Consider the following 23830-nt stretch of genomic DNA (forward strand, 5'->3'; position numbering starts at 1 on the left):
TCTACACTTTTAACCACATACATACTCCAGCAAACAAAAAGTGGTGCTGAAATGCTAATGTTCACAAACCAAAAATTAATACTGACAGAATAAAAATAATTAATTAAATGTTAACATAACAGAAAACATTTACATCGAAATAATATGTTTTTCATCAACAGCATATCTTGTTTAGTGGCGTGTGCCGACAGCGCTAGACCGCCCGAATAAGGAACGTAGTAAGTTCAATTTTAGTTTACTAAAGGAAGTTTTACTAAGCCTTTTTTTTTTTCAACCGGTTCCTGAGTTAATCGATCTTTTGTACGAGAAAGTGGGATTCTTCTCACGGAAAATCTGGTTTTTCGTCTCATGAACTCAAGACCACAGCACGCACATTATCATCTGACAGCAAAATAAAGTGTTAGGATTAAGTACTACGAGATGGTGGCAATTCTGAGCCACCTCTCTTTGCCGCAGCCCATGTAACAGAGGACAGTCAGTCTTGGACCAATTATTTTTGATTGGCTGCAGGTGGCGATTGAACTGTCCCTTCAGTCTCGAAAAATTGGACAGGGCTAAAATGACCACACTACTCCCTAGGAAACTAAAAATCATTAGCTGATGTTTTTTAATGTAAACACATTAGAATATCTACAAAAATCAGATAGTTGGCTTTCATGCCAAGAACCATGCACAACCGATTTATACTATTTGGTGATATAGACATAAATATTTCAGATGCAAAACACTGCAAGATGTTAATATCTACTATCTATGTAAAATCTGATACCAGGGATGAAATACCTGAAAATAAAACTACATCATCCTCTAGACCATCACCCACCAAATAGTTGCACAGCAGCAACCTTAAATGCAACGCTGCAGATCATTATTTTACGGCCATAAAACTGCATAAGAGAACACAATCCTCGCAAAGTTTCGAACCTGAAAAGAAGAAGTGAGAAAAATAATAAATAAATGAATGATTAACCAAAAAAACCTGACTTGAAACAAATGCACTAACAGACCCTGTAGATGCTTTATACTCCACCATTAAAGTCGCCCTGCAAAACATATATAAGAAAGCGACAAAGAAAATCAAACCCTTGCACAAACAAACTAAACACTTAGGATAACAGAAAATGCAATTTTTAATGATCAAGGAAAGATAGTTTTGTGGAAACAACTAAAATAACACCCACGTAACTCAGCATTAGAAACAAAATACAAAAGGATAAGAAACAATCTTGCAAAACAGATGAGAAAGGCTAAAAGCAATTAGTACTGACAAATTAGCCTGTGCAAAATGACATGAAACGAACTTCGCATCTGATTAACGAGTTGTTGGATTGTACTCCTGAAGCTACACGTTTTGAAACATAAAAACAATTACCCACTGGACAAAAACCCTCCGTACATTAATTAACCCCTGTCAATAATCCATCGGGCAATAACCCCCATATAAAAACCCTCCACTTAAAACCCTCCATTAACCCCCCGTGCAAAAAGAACCCAGACAATGAACCCTCCCATTTGAAATATCGGTAGATGAAATTAAATATGATAAAAAAAAAGAAATTTAAAAAATTTTTAAAGTTGCCATACCAAAAAATAAATAGAATGCAGAATAACAATTTAATCTTCTTCGGGTGTAATATTTCAACGCACAATAAAAAGGGACATTACATTTCTAGGATCAGGTAATTTTGTTAATAATATTTATCTGTAGTTTCTTTAATCCGAATTATATGTCAAAACAAGACTATTTTTTCCTGGAATTTTAACTTTTATGACCATCATGAAGCGATTTACGTTAAGATCATAGGATTAGGAATCTCTGTCGACAAATAATTTTCGAACTGTTTCGTGTTCTTACTGTAAACTTTTAAACATTATGGTTAAATATTTGTATATAAATAAGTAACTTACATTTGTGAATTATTGTAGTATTGATAATAACACCGAGCGTGTCAAAACTGTTGTCGAAGTGAAATTGAAAGCAAAATATTTTATTTCAATTTATTATAATATTTATAAAATATTTTTGAATATCCATGATGGAATAATTTGTAAAATCGAATAAAGGAAAGAAGAAAGTGATTTTTGAAGGTTATGTCTATGTAAAAAGTGACAAATTTTGACAAATGAAAAAAATTGACAAATGGTGTTGTATCGTTTGAGTGTGAAAGAAGGCGTAACAAGAGCGAATGTAAAGCTAAAATTAAACTCCCTAGAGAAAATAGTTAAACAACCGTTCTTATAGTCCAGATCCAGCACAACAAGAAATTGTCAAAGTTGTTCAACAAATTAAAAGACTGGCAGAAGAAACCGAAGAAGAAGCACCACAGCAAATTATCACCTAATCTCTTTCAACGATAAGTGAAGAAACAAAAGCCAAGTTGCCGACAGTTCATCATTTACGTCGCAATGTCAGGTGTTACCGTCAAGCTGTTAATAATCCCTTATCTGTTCCGTCGAATGCTGCTGAAATCGATATTCTAGATCGCAAAGTTACACCTGATGGCCAAAATTTTCTTCTGTGTGATTCTGGTTCAGACAATAACAATAAAATGTTAATCTTTCGAACACGTAAAAATCTCAGGCTATTGGAAACAACATCTCATAGTTTCTGGATGGGAGTTTCAAAACTTTCCTGCGCTTTTTTTTTTTCAACTGTATATTATTCATGCACTAGTTAATCAAAAAATCAAGAATCTCATCCTCGAGAAGAATATATCCAGGAGTCGTTATCACAAGACGGTTGCCCCCTGAAGAATAAACTTTCAACAGAGCCACCTATTCAGTTCGCCAAGCACTAAGGGATCATTGAAACCAATAGTCGGAAAAGAAACTGCTGTCATTTATCTCGAAGATCACTCGCTAAGGAAGTGACAAAGGCTCTTAGAACAGATCCCAAATCCCTACCACAGGATGAAATTGGTTTGGTCTATCATGATGCCATGAAAGCAGAAGCTTACGCTGACAGTATAGAAACACAATGCATTTCTAACTGCATGCATAGACTTAGATATCATCAAGAAAGTTCACGCCAGGGTACCTACCAGCTGAAACGTGCAAATATCCCAAATGACACGCAGTGAAATACAAGATATAAACAAGAAACTAAAGAAAAGGAAACTATCCGCCCACACGGGGGTTTCTAACAAATTTCATCAAACAACTTCTCACAAAGTCGTTATGCACTAATTTTCATCACTTTTTTGCCACACTGGAATGAAGCTGACAAAATCCCGAAACCAAGGAATGGGCAAAGCGATTCTGTCAGAACTACCGCCCAATCAGCATGCTCTCCTACTTACGAAAGATTGCCGAATGAGTGATACTTACAATATTCCAAAAAATCACGAAGGGAAAAACTTCATACCTGAAGAGCATTTTGGCATCCGCGCGAATCACTCCACTGCACAACAAACTGTAAGAGTCGTGGACATATCAGTGTTGGATACAATAAGAGGCAGCACACTACTGCCACTGACGTCTTTTGATGTTGCAAAGGGATTCAACAAAGTCTCGAATAGAGGTCTACCTACCCTATGAAGTTATCGACGTCAAATTTCCATTAGTATTGAGGTTCCGAAGTTTTCTGTGAAACTACAAGGAATCAGAGCATCTGAACACAGGATTACAACAGTCGTTCCTAGCTCTACCTACTATCACCTTTACTCTGCGCCATTTATATGGCTAACATCCCTCGCACGGTCACCACAACAATGGCTCTTTTCGTGGACGACACCGCAATGCTTTTCAGATCCATAAGGCCGAGATTGGTAACTGAAAAGCTGCAGACCGTTATCTCAGAATTAGAGCAGTGGTTCAGAAGATGGTGCATCGACGTCACGCAGACAAGATTGTCGTTCTCATCTTTATGAGAAATTAGGCATATACCAATGGGTAGGTCATAAAGTTGACACTCCTATTTCCTGGAAGCCAATCTCCAAATATATACGGTTAAAACTAGACGAAGGACACTGCTTTATGTTCTATATAGGGTACGCCTGCACAGAAGCAAATAAAGCAATAGGACAAATGTACCTGTTACTGATGCGGTGCTAGGCACGGAAAACAAGCTTTTCTTATAAAAAACGATGATTAACCCTATACTGATGTACGGATCACCAAGCTGGGGGCATCTGACAGACTCAGACGTCAAAAAAAAAAACTAGAATCATACAAAATAAGTTCACCGCATGCTGTTCAGCGCTTCATAGTTCATGGGAAATTCACCGAGAAGCCGATGTTGTTCAGATGTTATAGCCTTTCTACATGGATGGAATACACAGGTAATCAGCCCACAATAGATGACCGAAGTGCTCTTAAAAAATCCTAATTTACATTTTTTTCAGAAACTGATAAAGGGATAAAGAACCAAAGATCGAATTTCCAATTCGATCTTTGGTTTCTTTATGACCTTTCCTTCGGGATGTGCCCGATTCCTCATAAAGATCAAAACGACAATCTTGTCTGCGTGACGTCGATGCACCATCTTCTGAACCATTGCTCTAATTCTTAGATAACGGTGTGCAGCTTTTCAGTTACCATTCTCGGCCTTAGGGATCCGGCAAGCATTGCGGTGTCGTCCACGAATAGAGCCATTGTTGTGGTGACTGTGCGAGGGATGTCAGCCATATAGATGGCGAAGAGTAAAAATGACAGTAGATCAAATTGGAAATTCTACCAAAGTAGAAACAGAAATTTTTCTATAGAAAATCCAAGTTTTTGGTTCCTGCCGTTCTCTGACTGACAAATCAATTTCTACCAGAAGAAGTTATGTGGAGCATCCAAAGATTGCAAAATCGAATAGCTGCAGATGAGGATGGAGTTATAGATGAACTTCTCAAAGCAGGTGGAGAAATGATCCACAAAACCTTAGCAAAACTATTTACTTATGTCTGAAGAAAAAATGTACCAAAAACATGGAAGAAGCCTACCCTAATTCTGATACATAAAAAGGTGAAGTAGAAGAATTGACGAACTAATCCCCATCAGTCTACTCTCGGTGGTTTACAAAGTATTTAGAAAAGTCTTGACTCATAGGTTTTGTATGACTTTAGACCTAGCACAACCAAAAGAACAGGCTGGCTTTCAAAGTGGCTTTGGTACAATGGATCATATTCAAGTTGTACAACAGATTATCGAACGATGTACTGAATATCAGTTACCATTATGTCTTGTTTTATTGATTATGAGAAAGTTTTTCATTCAGTAAATACTTGTGCAATAGTTAAAGCATCACGAAACCATCAGCATACGCCAATGCCACAGCAGAAATTATTTCAATGGAAACATCTCTGTTGTAGAAGACAGGGTGACACAATATCTCCAAAATTATTCACAGCGTGCCTAGAAGAAATATTCAAATATCTTTATTGGGAAAGGAAAGGTCTGAAGATAAATGAAATATAATTAAGCCATTTACTCCTTGCAGATGACATAGCTAACTTTATTTCAACTGCACATGAATTACAGACACGTACCTATGACCTCCAAATTGCTAGCAAAACAGCTGGCCCAAAGATAAACTTATAGAAGACCCAAGTTATGATCAATAGTTATGTCCAATCATAAATAATAAATATCAATAATAATGAAATTAAACATAGAGCCTGTGTAGCTCAGTGGATGTGGCGTTTGCACACCACCGCGCTAGGCCGCACGAAGGAAGTCTTGGTTTCGAGTCTAGTCGGCGACTAGAGGAAATTTTTCTAAGCCTTTTTTCGACCGGTTCCCGAGTTAGTCGATCTCTGGCACGGGCAAGCAGGTTTTTCCTCCCGGAAACTCGGGTTTTTCGTCCTGTAAACTCAAGAAAATCGACCGTAGAACCCACATTATTTCAGACATTAAATATATTGTGTTAGGGTTAGAGGCCACGAGATGGCGGCACATTTGAGCCGTCTCTCTTCACTGCGTACCGCTTAATTAGTGATAGCCTTGGGCCATCTGTCTCTGATTGGGTACCAGTGGAGATTGAACTGCCCACTCAGTCTCCAAAAGTTAGATAGGGCTAAATGGCCTCGCCTACTCCCGTATATACCGGAATAAAAAGGCGTTAGCTGATTTTTTTTTTTTTTTTTTTTTTTTTTTTTGAAATTAAACAAGCAGATCATTACATATACTTAGGATATCAAATTCGTGTACGAAATTAAAAGACGCACGATGTTTGGTTGGAAAGAATTTGGAAAATTACACTAAATATTCAAACGCAAATTACCATTATGCTTGAAGATAAATGTTTTTAACCAATGAATTCTTCCTGTATTGACATATGGCTGTGAAACATGTAAAAAAGAAATAAAGATCAGGCTTGCAAAGGGAAGAACAAATCTGATGGCCATGGATAACATCCGGAAAAGTAAAGTGATCAGTCTGCAAACAAAACTAGATATACTGGAAACGTGTATCTTTAGCGATATACTGTACGGATCTGAAACGTGGGTAATAAAAGGAATCAAGAAAAGGAAAATTTGGCATTTTAAAGAACTTGCTACTTTAGCCTGTGTAACTCAGTGGAGGTGACGTTTGCATACCACGGCGCTTGACCGCACGAAGGAAGCCGACTAGACTCGAAATTAAGTCTAGACTAGAGGAAATTTTTTTAAGCCCTTTTTCGACCGGTTCCGGAGTTAGTCGTTCTCTGTCACGGGCAAGAGGGTTTTTTCTCCCGGAAACTCGGGTTTTTCGTCCCGTTAACTCAATAAAATCGACCGTAGAACCCCACATTATTTCAGACATTAAATACGAGTGTTAAGGTTAGGGGCAACGAGATGGTGGCACTTGTTGAGTCGTCACTCTTCACTGCGTGCTGCTTATTTAGTAGCTTTGGGCCAGCTATCTCTGATTTGGCACCAGTGGTGATTGAACTGCCCACTCAGTCTCCAAAAGTTAGATAGGGCTAAAAACGGCCTCCTCTACTTCCTGTATATACGGGAATAAAAACGCGTTAGCTGATTTTTTTTTTTTTTTTTTTGAAGCACTTGCTACAGAAAGATTCTAAGAATCGGATGTGTACGGGAAGTCACAAATGAAGAGCTGTATCAGAAGATAAAACCAAAGGAGAAGCTAATGGAGAAGATTATAAAACGAAAGCTGCAATTATTGGCACATCTGTAGAATGAATAGGACCGGAAGATAAAGTCATTTTCATGTTTGGTATTATGGATGATGTGAACAGAACAGGTAGACCATACAGAGAATGGATAGGCGACATAAAGGACTAGTGTGAAATGGGTGTACAGAAACTGTGGCACTGTGAACTGGGCAAAGAAAGATGAAAGAAGATAGTGAAGGAGGCATTGGACACCAATGGACACCTGGCCCATGGTTCGTGATGATGGTTATGATGTGAAACATGGACACTAAAGGAAAAGGAAATTCAAAATTAAGAACAACACAAGACATGTACACTAAAATATCAAACTTTGTCAATGTAAATGGCATAATAAATAATATATTTAAGCCATCCTTAGTACAAAAGCACACTAGAATCAGACTATATAATGTCTTGTCAAAACCAACTTTATTATACCCAAACGAAAAATGGACTATAAAAAGGAAAGATGAAACCGAATTCAAACAGCAGAAATGAAATTTCTCAGAAAAACACCAATTAATTACTACATAAGACAACATAAACAAAAATGGATACAACATTTAAATCGAATGGGCAACAGCAGACTAGCGAAAATATTATACAAATATAAAATAAGTGGGGGAAAAAATCGGAAAGAAGAAATGCATCAGAACAGGCCACCTGGCCTAAAATCCATGTTAGAAAGAAGAAGTATGCTTGGCATCATAGGACTGGATCACAAAAGGAATACGTGGATAAGAAATCAAACTAAAATTTATAAACGTCATACGAAGCGGGAAACATCTGAAGTGGCAATGGGCTGGCCATATTGCTTGAAGACAAGATCACCGATGGACAAAAGAAATATACTGGATTTGATTTCACGAGAGTAAAAACGACCACGAGGCCCATCTAAATCACGGTGGATTGATGATATCATCAGATTTGCAGGAGTCAAATGGGAAAGGAGAGCCATGGACAGACAGTTTTGGAGTAATGTTGGGAAGGCCTTCATCCACCAGTAGATTGACAATGGCAGCTGCTGCTGTTGATGATATATTATTTATTACTTAATTATTTATTTTTAGTAGTAGTAGTAATAATAATAGTAGTAGCATCTGAAATGTTTATGTAGGTGGAGAGTGTGTGTGTGTGTGTGTGTGTGTGTGTGTGTGTGTGTGTGTGTGTGTGTGTGTGTGTGTGTGTGTGTGTGTGTGTGTGTGTGTGTGTGTGTGTGTGTGTGTGTGTGTGTGTGTGTGTGTGTGTGTGTGTGTGTGTGTGTGTGTGTGTGTGTGTGTGTGTGTGTGTGTGTGTGTGTGTGTGTGTGTGTGTGTGTGTGTGTGTGTGTGTGTGTGTGTGTGTGTGTGTGTGTGTGTGTGTGATAATCGGCTTTCCGTTATTGTGATACATTTTAAAAACATAGATTTAATGACTAAAAACCGAGATAACTTATAAAGATTTTAATAATACGACTAGTTTCGGCTTATAACAGCCTTCCTCAGGTATTCTTAAAAGAAAAGAATAGTAATAAACATTGAAGTATCTAAACAAACTGAAAATTATAGGTAAAAATTGCCACACATAATTGATACATAAAAAATGTTGTATTTTTTCAAGTTGTTGTAACAGGCGTGCCATTGTTTATTGCAAGTGTGCATGCAGGCTCACGTGAACGCCAATATTGAATAACTGCAGCATGGCTATCTGGGATGTTATAACTCAAATTGTTGTTTAAGTGGACAGGGTTCAGCAGGATTTCCCTTGATGCTACAATTTTCCTCTCAAACTCTTCATCACAGCGAAAGATATTTTCTGATCTATCCCAGCAAACGAAGTGGCTTTGTTGATCACCATTAGGATTATTTGAAAAAAGAACATGACTGGATAATGCAGTTGCATGAGATCTTTTGTAAGAGATGTCTCTTTTATGCTCTTCTATACGTTGTTCAATATATTTGTTAGTTTGTCCAAAATAAGGGATATTGCAATCGCACCATAATTTATATACACTTGGATATTTTAGGTTGTGATGAGTAGGTTTTGGATGGCTGATTAGAGAACGGATTTTAGGAAGTGTGGTGAAGAACGTCCTGATATTATAATTTTTAAGGACTTTAGCTAATTTTTTAGAGACTGTGCTAATGTATGGAATGGAGATGCTACCTTTAAAATTAATAGTTTCTGTTGTGCACTCTCTAGGAGGATCCAGAAAAAATTTCTTAATCATTTTTTCAGAGTATTCATTTTGTTTAAAATAAGAGCGAGGTGATTTATTTCTTTTTGTAGTTCATGTGGTTCATTCAAGAGAGAGCGTGCTCTGTGTCCTAAGGTAGATATAGTTCCAACTTTTTGTGGTGGAAAATGATGAGAAACATTATGCAGATATCTATTAGTATGAGTAGGTTTTCTGTACATAGAGATTTTTAATCTTTCAGAGCATCGTGTAAGCATGACATCCAGGAAAGCCAAGGAGTTGTTATTTTCTAGATCAGCAGTAAATTTTATATTAGGATGTTGGATGTTTAGATGATGAAGAAAATCTGTGAGAGATGTGTGCCCGTGATTCCAAATAATGAATATATCATCAACATATCGTTTCCAAACTTTTGGTTTAAATGAGAAGGAAGATATGGTTTCGTTTCAAAATCTTCAAGGACGATGTTAGTTAGAACTGGGGACAAAGGATTGCCCATTGCCAGGCCTTGTTTTTGATGGTAGACGGAGCCTGACATCTGAAGTAACCATAATGAATGCAATGTTTTAATAAAGTAAACATTTTTTTGGATAATTTCTCCTTTAGTAATGTAAGTTCCTGGTCCGTAGGAACGTTAGTAAATAAAGATACAATGTCAAAACTTGCTAGAATGTCTTTTTGAATGTGTAAATAATAACAAAAAAAAAAAATATATATATATACATATATATATATATTATAATTTTTTTTGTTATTATTTACACACCTGAAGAGGTCGGAACGCCGACTTCTTCAGGTGTGTAAATATCTATTAATTAATTATTTCTAGTAGTAGTATCATCTCAAATTTTTATGTAGGTGGAGAGTTATATTTTGGTATGAAAATGCTAGTACCTAGATTAATGCTGTTTATGAAATTTTTCTTGTGGAACCAAATTTTGAGACCTGTGAACTCGTGATGGTGCCTTCTATTTGCGGTGAAATGATCGTGCTCTCATGTTTATCTATGACATGCTTGATGAAAAAATTAAAGCCATGAAGACATGTTTTTTTTTTTTTTGGCATTGCATTTGTTTACTATCCATTTTACATGTGTAATGGCCAGTAAGCGTAAGTTCAGTATTCCTGTACTTGATGATGATGATGATGACGACGATGAAAACGACACTCTCCCAAGTGTATGTATTTTATTTATTATTTTTAATACTGCAGTTATGACATTGGTCATTATAAGTATTTAAATGAATTTTGCCTCATTTTTAACATGATTTTGAACAACTGTTGATAGGAAGTGATGTAACCTTTTCAGGTAGTAGTACTCTCATGATATTATTACTATTACTATTATTACGGGCAACTCCAGGGAGTCATTAGACTCATCGAGGGAGGCCCCAAATCATATTCATCACAATTATTTGACATTCATACAGTATCTATCATACCTCGCCTTAAACTCATTCACTGTCACAGCATCCACCACAGACTCAGGGAGCGCATTCCACTCATTCACTACTCTAAAAGTAAAGAACCCAGCTCTAACACCTTTACTAACCACACTTTTGCCCAGTTTCCATGGATGTCCCCTAGTCCTCCCACAACCAGCCCTGTTCTCAAAAATATCTTCTGAATTAATTTTATAGAAACCCTTCAGTAATTTGAATGTCTCAATCATATCTCCCCTCCTCCGCCTATCAACCAATTTTTGCAACCCACAAATCCTCAACCTGTTCTCATACGGTTCATTCCACAGACCTGCTATCATCTTGGTCACTCGCCTCTGGATCCTCTCCACCTCCTCCCCATCAAGAAGAAACCTAGGTGACCAAATCTGAGCACAGTAGTCTAGATGGGGTCTTATCAAGGCTCGATACAGAGGAACAATAACCTGCTTGTCTCTGCTTGTCAACGTATTCTTCAGCAACCAAGTGATTTGATGAGCTGATTTGGCCACTTTTGCAATGTGTCCCCTAAATTTCAATTCCTTATCTACCAACACTCCTAAATCTCGTGCCTCATCAATTTCCTGGAGCACGGTTCCACCAATGCAGTAAACTGCCGCCAATCTTTTCACCCCAAAATGCATAACCTTACATTTTGCCACATTAAACTGACATCCATTCTCCTTAGCCCAGACCTCCAATCTATCCAAATCATCCTGCAAAATTTTGACGTCATCTGCATTCACTATTGCCCTACCCAACTTCGCATCATCCGCAAACAAATGAACTGTTCCTCTCAGATCCTTTCCTATATCATTTATGAACAAATTAAACAGCAGTGGTCCAAGAACAGATCCTTGTGGCACACCACTAGTCACAGGCCATCTTGTGGACTCTACTCCTGAGTAAACCACTCTCTGATATCTCTCCGTCAACCACCCTCCTATCCATCTCACCAACCCTATGTCCATCCCCATATGCCCCAATTTACTGATTAGAATTCCATGTGGTATCCTGTCAAAGGCCTTGGCAAGGTCCAGTAGAATCACCGTAAACCCATTACCCTTATCCAGTTCAGCCGTCACTGTGTTATAATATGTGAGCAAGTTACTGAGGCATGACCTACCCTTCGCAAAACCATGCTGTCCCCGATACAGTATCCCATTTTCTTCTATCCAATCTTGTATTTTCCTCTTGACTATTTTCTCTAAGACCTTGATAATGATTCCTGTTATGCTGATTGGCCAGTAATTTTCAACAGCAGCCTTGGAACCACCTTTGTGCAGTGGAACTATTTTCCGCTCTTTCCACCCCCTTGGGACTGACCCAGTCCCGAGGCTCAAATTAAACAAAATGGTCAAGGTCACTGACAATTCTTTGGCCGCTTCACGTACAACACGAGCTGGTATACCATCCAATCCCACAGATGTATTGACATTGAGGTTCTGTAATAGACTAGTTACCTCTACTTCATTCATCACAATTCCAGTATAAGCTGTTGGTTCTTCCATTCCTGCAAAGTCACCACCTGGATGATATACTCTTGCAAAGTGCTCGCTCAGTAATTCCACAATATCGACTGATTCGGTTACCTCCCTACCCTCAGCATTTTTTAAGATCATTCTACCATGAGCATTTTTCCTTTTACTTGCAACATATTGAAAAAACTGTTTGGGATTCTCTTTAGCCTGCGTGACCAATTTCCTTTCGTAATCTGCTTTTGCTTTTCTTACCACCCTTGTTACCATCCTGCCAGGAGGTATATCCTTTATACCTCCAAGTTACATATCAACAGTTTTATGATGATGGAAGTTGAGCAGTGGATAAGTAAGCGCCTAGTAAGAAAGAGTACTGCAAAAGGAGATAAAACATAAAGATTAAAATTTCCATGCAATTTTGGCAATGTGACCTCTAAATTTTAGATCCTTATCCACCATCACCCCAAGATTTCTTATTTCCTCCACCTCCAACAATATATCCCCACCGAGAGTAAATTTCCACCAAGAGCACATTGGTCATTATAAGTATTTAAATGAATTTTGCCTCATTTTTAACATGATTTTGTACAACTGTTGATAGGAAGTGATGTAACTTTTCAAGTAGTAGTACTCTCATAATATCCTTTATACCTACAAATTACATATCAGCAGTATGATGGAAGGTGAGCAGTGGATAAGTAAGTGTCCAATAAGAAAGCGATAAGTAAGAAAGAGTACTGCAAAAGGAGATAAAACGAGATTAAAATGTCCTTGCAATTTTGGCAATGTGTCTTCTAAATTTTAGATCCTTATCCACCATCACCCCAAGATTTCTTATTTCCTCCACTTCCAACAATATATCCCCACCAAGAGTAAATTCTACATCTCATTTTTGTTTTCAAAATTTTAATGCCTTGCATTTTGCAACATTAAACTGCCATCCTCAATCCCATGGCCATTCACTCAGCCTGTTCATGTCTTCTTGTAAGGCCACATCATCTGCTCCACTCCTCATAATTCTTCCCAACTTTGCACCATCTACTATCCCATTCAAATCTTCCCCAATATCATTTACATAACTTTCCTCTTCTCGGATATTGCTCCCCCATACACAACTTGCTGATACCTGTCAAATAGCCAATCTCTAATCCAATGCACCAGTCTAATATCGAACCCCATCTGCTCTAGTTTGACTATCAGTTTATGTGGTAATCTATCAAAAATCTTTGCAAAATCTAAGTATACTACTGTTTATCTATCTCCCCCATCCAATGCAACTGTCACCTTATCGTAATAAGTAAATAGATTACTAAAACATGATCTCCCTATAGCAAATCCATGCTGTCCATCAAAGATATCACTGTTGTAAATCCAATTCTGGATCCTGGTTCTCTAGCCTCTCCACCACTTTAACCACACATTTGACATGCAGATTGTCCAATAATTTGATGCTTGATTTCTGTTACCCCCCCCCTTTATGAAGCAGTACAATCTCTTCCTTCCTTCCACTCCTTTGGAACTTGATCCAATGTAATACTCATATTAAATAAATATGCCAATACAGTTGTTAACACCCTGGCACATTCCTTCAAAATACATGGTGATATACCATCAAGTCCCATAACCATATTATCATTAAGTTTGTTCAATTCCCCATTTACCTCTTGATCGTTCACAGTCAGTCTCTCCTTCTTATCATCCACAGCACTCAAACTCTCCTATTCATAAGATTTTTCTGCATATGAAGTTCACATTTTTCTTAAGATGTTTTTTTTTCCTTATAATCTCCGTTTCACACCAGCTGCCTGTATTATTCGTTACTATGACTGATGAAGATTTCTAGTCTGGTTGGATTTAATTCTTCTGCAGTCATTTTGAATATTGTCCTGTCCTTCCCTTCCTGTCTTGTCTGTTATTGCTGAATACACTGAATCAAACATGCTTATAAGGATATCCATCCTCTTTTTGTTGACCAGCTCTCACTGATGCAATTATTTTTGGTCTCACTACATCTATGAAGAACTTTATTCCTATTGCTTTGGCATAAGTATATATGCATGATGGCCAGTTACCAGGCTGTTGAGTATTCAGGCAATTTTTAAGACAACTAGTTCAAACAGGAAGCCAGAGTTGATTCATCAACCAATAATCCCACAACATTTTCATTTTTCACTTTTGTTTCTTGACCAAACTAGTCCTGCCATTCCTTGAGACATTTAAGCTGTTGAAGAGTTATTATTGTATTAACACTGAGGAAATTTTTCATATGGTAGAACGAAGGAAAGGAACAAGGACAAGGAGCTTCCATCTCTGGAAGCTATAAAAGGAGGTAGTGAGTAAAAGGGTAATCAGTTTTCTTGCATAGAAAATAGTAGGAGCATGGAATGCATTGCCTGAGAGGGTTGTGAAAGTGTAAATAGTGGATGAATTTAAGGAGTAGGACAGTAGACTTTGTATTGACTACTGTTAACCTTCCACAATGACTCTTGTGACTCCATGGAGGTCAAGAAAATAATAATACTGTGCATATGGACTCAGTTTTGACTCTTGCTCTGGATTTTTTTTTTTTTTTTTTTTTTTTTTTTTTTTTTTTTTTTGTCTCGCTCAACAGCACATATCTTCTCCTTCAAATCATTATTTAACTAACAAAATTATATCAACTCATTCCACCTACTTATATACAGCATCATGTGAAGATTCACTCTTAGAAAACACTCTTGCTGCTCATTTGTCCAGCAAGCTTTTAATTATAATATCACAGTATATCACATTCTGCTTTCATCTGTTTTTGCTTTCCTTTATCTTCCTTTACTTCTTCACATCTTTCACTTCCTTTTTTACCTTTCCTAAAATTTTCAAATCACTTTGCTAGTCCAGCTCCCACTATGAAGCCCTCATCAAACCTTGAAATTTAAAGCATCATGCTGCAAAGCAAATCAAAAATCAAAATCAGCTAACGCCTTTTTATTCCCGTATATACGGGAGTAGGCGAGGCCATTTAGCCCTATCTAACTTTTGGAGACTGAGTGGGCAGTTCAATCTCCACTGGTACCCAATCAGAGACAGATGGCCCAAGGCTATCACTAATTAAGCGGTACGCAGTGAAGAGAGACGGCTCAAATGTGCCGCCATCTCGTGGTCTCTAACCCTAACACAATATATTTAATGTCTGAAATAATGTGGGTTCTACGGTCGATTTTCTCGAGTTTACAGGACGAAAAACCCGAGTTTCCGGGAGGAAAAACCTGCTTGCCCGTGCCAGAGATCGACTAACTCGGGAACCGGTCGAAAAAAGGCTTAGAAAAATTTCCTCTAGTCACCGACTAGACTCGAAACCAAGACTTCCTTCGTGCGGCCTAGCGCGGTGGTGTGCAAACGCCACATCCACTGAGCTACACAGGCTCTTGCTGCAAAGCATTCTTCTTTTTTTTTTTTTTTTTATTACTTTTGTATCACCTTTTTCTATTCTTCACTTTTTTTCCCCATCATCATCTCGCACTGTGACACTTAATTCATGCTTGTATTCCACTTTGTGCTCATCACAACTTAGCAAGCTATCTCATTTGCTTCATCATTTGAAATTCTGTTTGCCATTATCACCTTTGTTATTCCACACCCTGGCACATTCTAGTATCCTCAGTCTCCTTCCTCTCACAAATAACTGCTTATTCTCTGAACTAACCAAGGTTTAAGAGTGCTGCTTATTGTAATTCATACACAAGAATTTCTTCCTCGATTCATTTGATGTAGCCTTATAATTGTGTAGCAATACTCAGTTCATGTAGATGCTCCATGTATCTCTATAGATTCTTTTAGTTCCACTTCCAGATGAAAGAAGAGGTATCCTCTTTACTTATTTTGCATCTTCTCTTAAAAAATAAATTCCATGTGATGATACAGCATTCCCCCTTTATACAGGAGTTCACGGTACCATCTAGTCCCCCCCCCCCAAATTTTTTATCCAGGCTCTGGAACCGGCATAGGCTGACGAATCAGACCTATGGCTGGGTCAGTATTTCTGACTGTAAACCGTGTGTGTCCTCAGACCGGTTTGCCTGCTTGTGGGATGAAAAACACCAGATAAACTGGTGGAAAAAACCCTGCTGTCCTCGCCCAAGACCGGCTAACTTGGCTATGGCTGAGGAAGATCCTTGAGCTCCTCACATCGTTGACGGGAATCGAACCTAGGACACTCCTTCCCCAGGCATATGGTTGCGAAGCGCAAAGCCACTAGACTAACCATGCACGGACATCTTCTCTTGAGGAGATGTGATACTGTTGGATGATAGAAATCCAATATTTTGCTAGCATCTGATAGTGAATATTCATCTTCATAAAGAACAAGCACAGTACCAGGCTATATAATTTGAGTCTCAGCACACGGTAGATTCCACAGGTGTGGGAAGAATGTTTGATAATCCCATTGCACAGGGGTAGTGCAAAGACTGATTTGTCCAACCATCAACCTATTAGTATTTCTGGAGTGGTGTTGAAGATTTTAGAAAGTTAAGATCTTGTGTACAGAAATGGGTTGATAGAAAATCTATGCTTTGCAATGAACAGCATCGGTTTACTAGGGAAGGCCATGTTTCACCAGTTTACTTACGCACTACAAGGTGATGAATGCATTGGAAGTAAAGGTGTTATGATATGCAGAAGTAAAGAGGTTATGGTTCACATTGTATAAGGCCTTAATCAGGCTCCATAAGTATGCAGATCTTGTCCCTTGGTTTCCATGGTGATGCTGAGCTGATACAGTGGAGAGAATGCAAAGGCGTGTTAAAGATTTCAGGATCGTGGAATACAGATTATGACAACTGATTGAGAATTTGTGGACACAGTCACTAGCAAGCAGGACAGTATACCAGTAGATGGAATTTTTATGGAGAGTGTGGGGAGGGGGTATGAGGGGCATCCATGGAAGTCGAGAATGAATGCAGTGAAGAAGGGGGAGCAACAGCTAGGTTTTTCTCTTATAGAATTATGCATGATTGGAATGAATTGATTGCTGTGAGGACATCATATTGGAGGTTTAATGGAATACATACAACACTTGGAAAGGATTAAAACTGATTTGAATGCTTTCAATATTTCATCTCAGTCACATCTTCAGGGATTACAAAAAAACGATTAACACACACACTCAAATACAACACAATACTAAGTGAAACGTGGGTGACTATAAAGTCCTATCTAGTTGGTGTACCCTCTGAGTATTTGTAGGTGGTCTAGGATGTAAGGTGGGATCTCTGATAATTAATGCTTCCCAAATTTTAGGAAGTTTTATGTAACCATATTTATTTAAATTCAGTTGATTTCTGAGTGCTGCCACATATTCTAAAAATTTACCATAGTAAATTTTAAAAAAATAAATAAAAAAGACTTTTAAGAATCTGCGGCAGCACTCATGAATCAGCGTGAAGATATCACTCTGAACAAAAACAGAATCAATCAGCCTTTTATATCTTGTGTCTTTTAGGTCTTCTTTTCATGCTGGTTCATGAGTGCTGCTGCAGATTCTTAAAAGTCTTTTTTATTTTTTTTATTTATGCATATCTTTATGTTGGAACATGGAGTTAGTAATGACTAGTTCATGTCCTGAACAGAAATCCAACAGATGTTTATCATTATTATTAGTGTTGCCAAATTCTTCAGATTTCCCAAAACATTTTAATATGTCTAGTATTCATTTCCTACTCTGCTATTTAGATATCTAACAAGGACCAATTTTTCTGTCAGAGATGCCAACATAAATGTTTGAAGAGAAATGTATCTGAAGCACAAATCAGGTAGGAGTTAGATTAATGAATAATATCATTAAGCAGGATTTGCATACAAAGAAAAGGTTGTGGAGGGATTATAAAGAAAAAGGAGATCAACATGCCCATGAGCAGTATAAGGCACAAGCAAGAAGGGTGACCTGTATGGTGAGTAAAGCCAAGTCTAAGTATGAGAGGAAGCTAGCTGATGAGGCCAAAAGAAATCCTATAGAGTTCTTTTGTTATATGGAAAGAAAAAGGAGGAATGGCTATGGGAGGGTGATTTTAAAAAGTGCTGATGGTGGGAGGTAACAGAACCAAACCAATTGAATTACTGAGTGAACATTGTGCAGGGCTATGCCATCTGGGTGGTGACATTAATAAGAGCATAGAGATTGAAGAAATGGAACTGCCTAAAATATTACAGAACCTCAGTATGAACGCAGTCATGGAGTTAGATGGCATATCTGCTCGTGTATTATGAGAATGTGCAAGAAAATTATCAGCTCCTCTCACCAAGCTTTAATTTAAGCCTCAATACTGGGAAGGTGCCATTGGAGTAGAAAAAGAACAAAATAGTCCCATGGCATAAATGAGGCTCCAAGAAAGAAGTAGCAAATTATGGGCTAATTGGAATCTCAGGTGTGGTGGTTAAGTTATTGAAGAAATCTGTGAAGGACAGAATTCAAGACTGGGTGGATGGAAATATGATCCTCTGTAAAGAACAACATTGCTTTGTGCAGCATAGGTCTTGCCTTAGTAATTTGCTTGCTTTTTATAATAAACTGACAATGGAGTTGCATAAGGAAATTGGCTACTCAGTAATATTGCTAGACTTTGCAAAAGCATTTGACAAGAATCCACATAGAACTCTTTGCATAAATTGGAGCAAAAATGGAGATGGATATGAATCTGGTGATTTGGATTAGAGGATAGCTGATGAACAGATATCAAAGAGTGGTTTATGGAGGAGTTGAGTACAGGAGAAGGTAGGTGATCAGTGGTGTACCACAGGACTCAGTCCTATTATTTAATTTGTATATCAATGATGTAGGAAGTAATTTGACAGCAACTATTCAGTTGTTTATTGATGATGCTAAATTCTGAAGAGAAATAGTAAATGAAGGTGATGTAGAGATCCTACTGGGAGACTTAAGGACTAATGGTATAAGCAAAGGTAAATGGCTGCCAGTTCAATGTGAACAAGTATAAGATAATACACTTTGGGAAGAGATCAGAGGCTGTGTACTATATTGATGGAACTGAGCTGCAGGAAACTGAGGGCCAGGAACTTGAGATTAGGAATAGGAAGGTTAAGTTTAGAGGGCATATTGTGAAGATAACCAAAATGGCACATTGGATTACATGGTTGTTGAAGAACAGACTAATGAAACAGGGATAGAGAAGTTATTGTTCTCCTATATAAGGTTTAATAAGGCCACAACTGGACTGCTGCACATAGATCTGGACTCCTGGAATCCATTGGGATGAAGTGATGGAGAGAATTCAGAGGCAAGTGACAAATACTATGGCAGGTCTATGGAATGCTCCCTATAAGAATAGACTGATAGTCTGTGGACTTCAAAAATTAGCTGATAGGTGAAAAAGAGAAGTCGTGATAGAAGACATTTAAGTTATTAAAGGGGTATTATAGGATTGACACTGAGCACGTTTTTCAGTACATTTCAAGGAGGGAGAGAATGAAAGTTCAGCAGTGAAGGTTGTGTAAGAATATGGTTAACAGTGGTGTTAGGACTAGATTTTTTGTTTGGGGGGTGGTGAATGGATTGTCCGAGGTGGTTGTGGGTGCTTCATCAGTGAATGAGTTTAAGGACTAGTGTGTGAATAATGGATCTCCCATGATGAGTCTTCTGAATCCATGGCAATACCTGTATTATAATAATAATATCTTAACCAGGGCAAAAAACTAAAAAGATATATATAGATACCCAAGTATAAAAGCATTTTGAATAATTCATCACCTGGTTCTGACTGTTCATATAAATACCAAAATGGGGGGAAAAAAATTCTGATATATAAAACTTTAAAGAAAGTTTGCAGTACTGATTATCATTTATCAAATAAAATCATTGGAATATTTTGCAGTTCTAGTTTAACTACTTTAAGTTTTCACCATTTTGAGTTTCTCCCATTTAAAAATGGAATTTTTTTTTTATAATTTAAATGGAAAAATATTTTTAAACGTTACTCTGTGAATAATATATTTCACATTTCTTATTTCAAGGTTCGACAGTATTTTGAACCAGGCAAAATTTTAGAGGAAGTTAAAGAATTGAGTCAGCAGTCACCAACTAAGGCATCTTCTCTGACCTCACAAGATTCAAAATTAGATCTAGAAAGATATGCTCCAATTTGTAAGTCAAGTGATTCTTCTGAGTTGCAGAAAAATAATGGAAATGAAAAAGAAAAGCATTCACAAGGTTTAAATTTTAAGCGAGCAACATCATTTGAAAGTGCATTTGGACACTTAAAATCATCAAAGTATTATGAACCTGTAGCTACAGACCTTTAGTAAGTTGAAAAATAAACGCATGTCATTAAGTAGTTATGATGAATATATGATTTCGTTCCCTAAAAACAAAATCCTTTTTTGAAACAAGGCATTTTACCATATGTCTGTAAGTTTTTGTAGTTGACTTTCATACTTCAAACAGTATAGTCTCATAATTTTTGGTTTGAATTTATTTCAATCTACCATGCCCTAAACTGTTTCGCAGACTTTTTGATCTGCACTTTTAAGATTACATCGACAGAAATAGGATTTAAAAAAATAAAGATCACAGGGTATCTCATTCTAAATATATGGTTGAATAATTAGTTAGTCTTCATATTAATAATGTCAGATGCATCTGTCTTTGTTGATCTGGTTGATGTATTTCTTTGCATGTCCTATCTTTGCTAAGTTGAATTGCTTTATGACAGTCATCTGCATGTGATTAAACATTAACTTTGATTGTTGCACTATGTAGGCATGTAAATTATTTCAGTACTTTATTGAAATTTTTGATGTAGCCTTGTAAAATTTAGTGAATTTTTTTTTTTTTTTTTACATCTTTTCAACTTAGCAACTGTGTGTGTGTGTTTAGTTTTTCTAACACAATTTGTTGATATAAAGAAAGAAAAAAAAGGGCTCACTTCAAAAATTTTATGTCTGGAATTTAAAAACTTCACATGAAATGAAAATATTAAGATTTCCAAGTAAGTTTTTGTGCATTTGAAGAACTAAAGAATTTTGTTTGCTTATAGTGTTTTACATATCGAAAGTTTTTTTGTTTTTTTTTTAACCTTGGTTCTGTTATACATTAAAGATACTAAGAAATTATATATTTGGTTTTAATCCTTTACCCAAGGAAACAAAATGTGTTTTGTGTGTGAAATATATTCATGTCTGAACTATTTGTATATATATATAGAGGCTAATGACTTCACATCACTTGCCTTAGTATGTATCCCATAATAAAAATCACACTCACCCTTTCAGACGTATAAAATGCTATGCATAATTGGGAAGGACCACTACCCAGACTAGTTTTGACTTTTATTGAGGTCTCATCAGTGGGCCACGCAAGACGCAAGACGTTGCTGACTATAAGGGCGAAGCAAAATGCTTTTTTATTCCCTGCTATCTGATAAGGATTACTGTGTGAGGAAAAGTTTATGAGCTAAGAGCTCTGCCTGAGTGGGTGCGATTCAGAGATCTTCATTTGGAAGTAGGATGGCCTTTGGTCTCCTATATTTTGAGAAGTCTGTTTCATCATAATTTGCTGCTTGTTGCACTAATTCATTTGGATGTGAAGAGGACACTGAGAAGAACTTCACTGCTGAAGACTGCAGGAAAGAATAGATGTAGGGGATATTTGTATCCCGGTGAAGTTGGACATTTCTGACGTACCATGGTGCGTTTAATATCATGCGGAGACATTTGTTTTGCACTTTCTGTAGTTTGAGGATATTTGTACTTGAGGTGTGACTCCAGGCTGGGGATGCGTAAGTGATAATGGGTCGAATCAACAGTTGATAAAGGAGCAGTTTTATTTTGGTATCCAGCTTGCTATTCCTATTGATAAGAGGGTAAAGCTGTGCAATGACTCTTGATGCTTTTGAATATGAGGCTTTTATATGTGAACTGAAAGTTAGTTTTCTGTCCAGCAGTACACCCAGATATTTGGCTTCTGCTTTCCAGGGAATCTTCGTATTAAATAGGAAGATATCATCTTTGGGGAGTATTGAGTTTTTAGTGAAGAGCATGGCAATACTCTTCAGTGGGCCAATTGACAATTGACATTTATGTCTTTAGGGGTGAAGCAAGATGCTTTTCATATTCCCCGCTATCTGTTGTGGTTGCAGTGAAGGTAAAATTTATGAGCAGAATGCTCGCCCTGATTGGGCATGGAGATTATGCATCACTAAAGGAGGCCAATATAGCTTTTGGTCTTCTGTATTTGAATATGTCCGTTGGATCGTATGCTGTAGCTTGTTGAACCAAATCGTTGGGATGTGTGGACGTCTTTAGGAAAAACTTGGTGGCTAAGGATCGTAGAAAAGAGAAGATATAGGGAATATTTGTGTCTCTGTGGAGTTGAGTGTTTCTAACATACCACGGGGCATTCAAAATCATTCTCAGGCACTTGTTCTGCACTCGCTGTATTTTGATGATGTTAGCATTAGAGGTGTGGCTCCAGGCCGGAGAGGCATAGGTGATTATAGGACGAATCGTCAACTGGTATAGCTGCAATTTGATTCTGTTGCTAAGCTTGCTATTTCTATTAATTAGCGGATAGATCTGTGCTATGGCTTTAGATGCCTTTGTGCATGCAGACTTGGTGTGTTGATTGAAAGATAGCTTTTTGTCGAGAATTACACCCAGGTAATTTGTTTCTGACTGCCAGGGAATTTTAATATTGAATAGTAACAAATCTCCTACAGGAGACATTGGCCTTTTTGAGAAAAGAACGGCTGAGCTTTTCTGGGGGTTGACTTCCAATCTCCATTTAGAGAACCAACCCTCCAGCTTTAGAATGTTTTCTTGAAGCTTTCTGGTAATGAAATGGGGTCTGAGAGATCTGGTTAGTATTGCCGTATCGTCTGCATATAGGGCCAAAATGGAAGTCATCGGATTGTGTGGGATGTCTGACATGTATACAGAGAACAGCAATGGAGCCAGCAGCGATCCCTGCGGCACTCCAGCAAAGATGTGGCGCTGGGAGGATGTAGAACCGTTGATTTTTACTTGCATTGATCTATTTTGAAGATATGAGTGGATTAAATGAACCATTTTAGGTGAGATGCCGGCTGAGATAAGCTTGTGCAGGAGTCCAAAATGCCAGATTTTGTCAAATGCTTTGGATAAGTCTAGGAAAACAGCACCTGTGCACTGGCGCCAGTTGTAGCTGGTTGTGATGTATTCAACAATTCTGTGGATTTGCTGGGTAGTACTATGGTGTTGCCTAAAACCAAACTGTTCTTTTGGAAGGATGTTTAGGTCATTTATTGAGGTTTGAAGTCGTGAGAGGATGACCTTCTCTGCAACCTTACCCAGATTTGAGATGAGACTGATTGGACGATAATTTTGGGGTAGGTGTGAGTCTTTGCCTGGCTTATGTATGGGAATTACGTCAGCCAGTTTCCAGGTGGAAGGAAAATAGTGAAATCTTAAAATTGCATTTATTATACTGGTCAGGTACACTACTGCCCTCCGGGGCAGAAGTTTAATCACACGATTAGTAATGCCGTCTGGTCCAGGAGCTTTTTTGTTCTTTAAATTTTTAATAATGTCATATATCTCAGCAGGTGATGTTGATGCAATATGGTCAGTGCTGGTGATAGGAAGTTTGAGTGAGTGTCTGACCTTGCTGTGAATCTTATGTATGTGG

At 37.6% G+C, this 23830-nt stretch overlaps 1 protein-coding gene across 1 annotated transcript in view; it reads left to right on the top strand.

The window, feature by feature from the left end:
• The first annotated feature begins 10040 nt into the window (after positions 1-10040).
• Ercc1 (DNA excision repair protein Ercc1) overlaps positions 10041-23830 on the top strand; it is a 147832-nt gene continuing 134042 nt past the window's right edge. The window contains exons 1-2 of the mRNA XM_090411366.1: positions 10041-10438; positions 20182-20468. Coding sequence (XP_090267492.1) covers positions 10304-10438; positions 20182-20468 — 422 coding nt within the window. The 5' untranslated portion in view covers positions 10041-10303. The remainder of the gene's footprint in view (positions 10439-20181; positions 20469-23830) is intronic.

The sequence above is a fragment of the Typopeltis vanoorti genome, chromosome 21 (assembly GCF_054136105.1).
Source record: "Typopeltis vanoorti isolate ZY-2024b chromosome 21, IOZ_Tvanoo_1.0, whole genome shotgun sequence".
In the NCBI taxonomy this organism is placed as follows: Eukaryota; Metazoa; Arthropoda; class Arachnida; order Uropygi; family Thelyphonidae; genus Typopeltis; species Typopeltis vanoorti.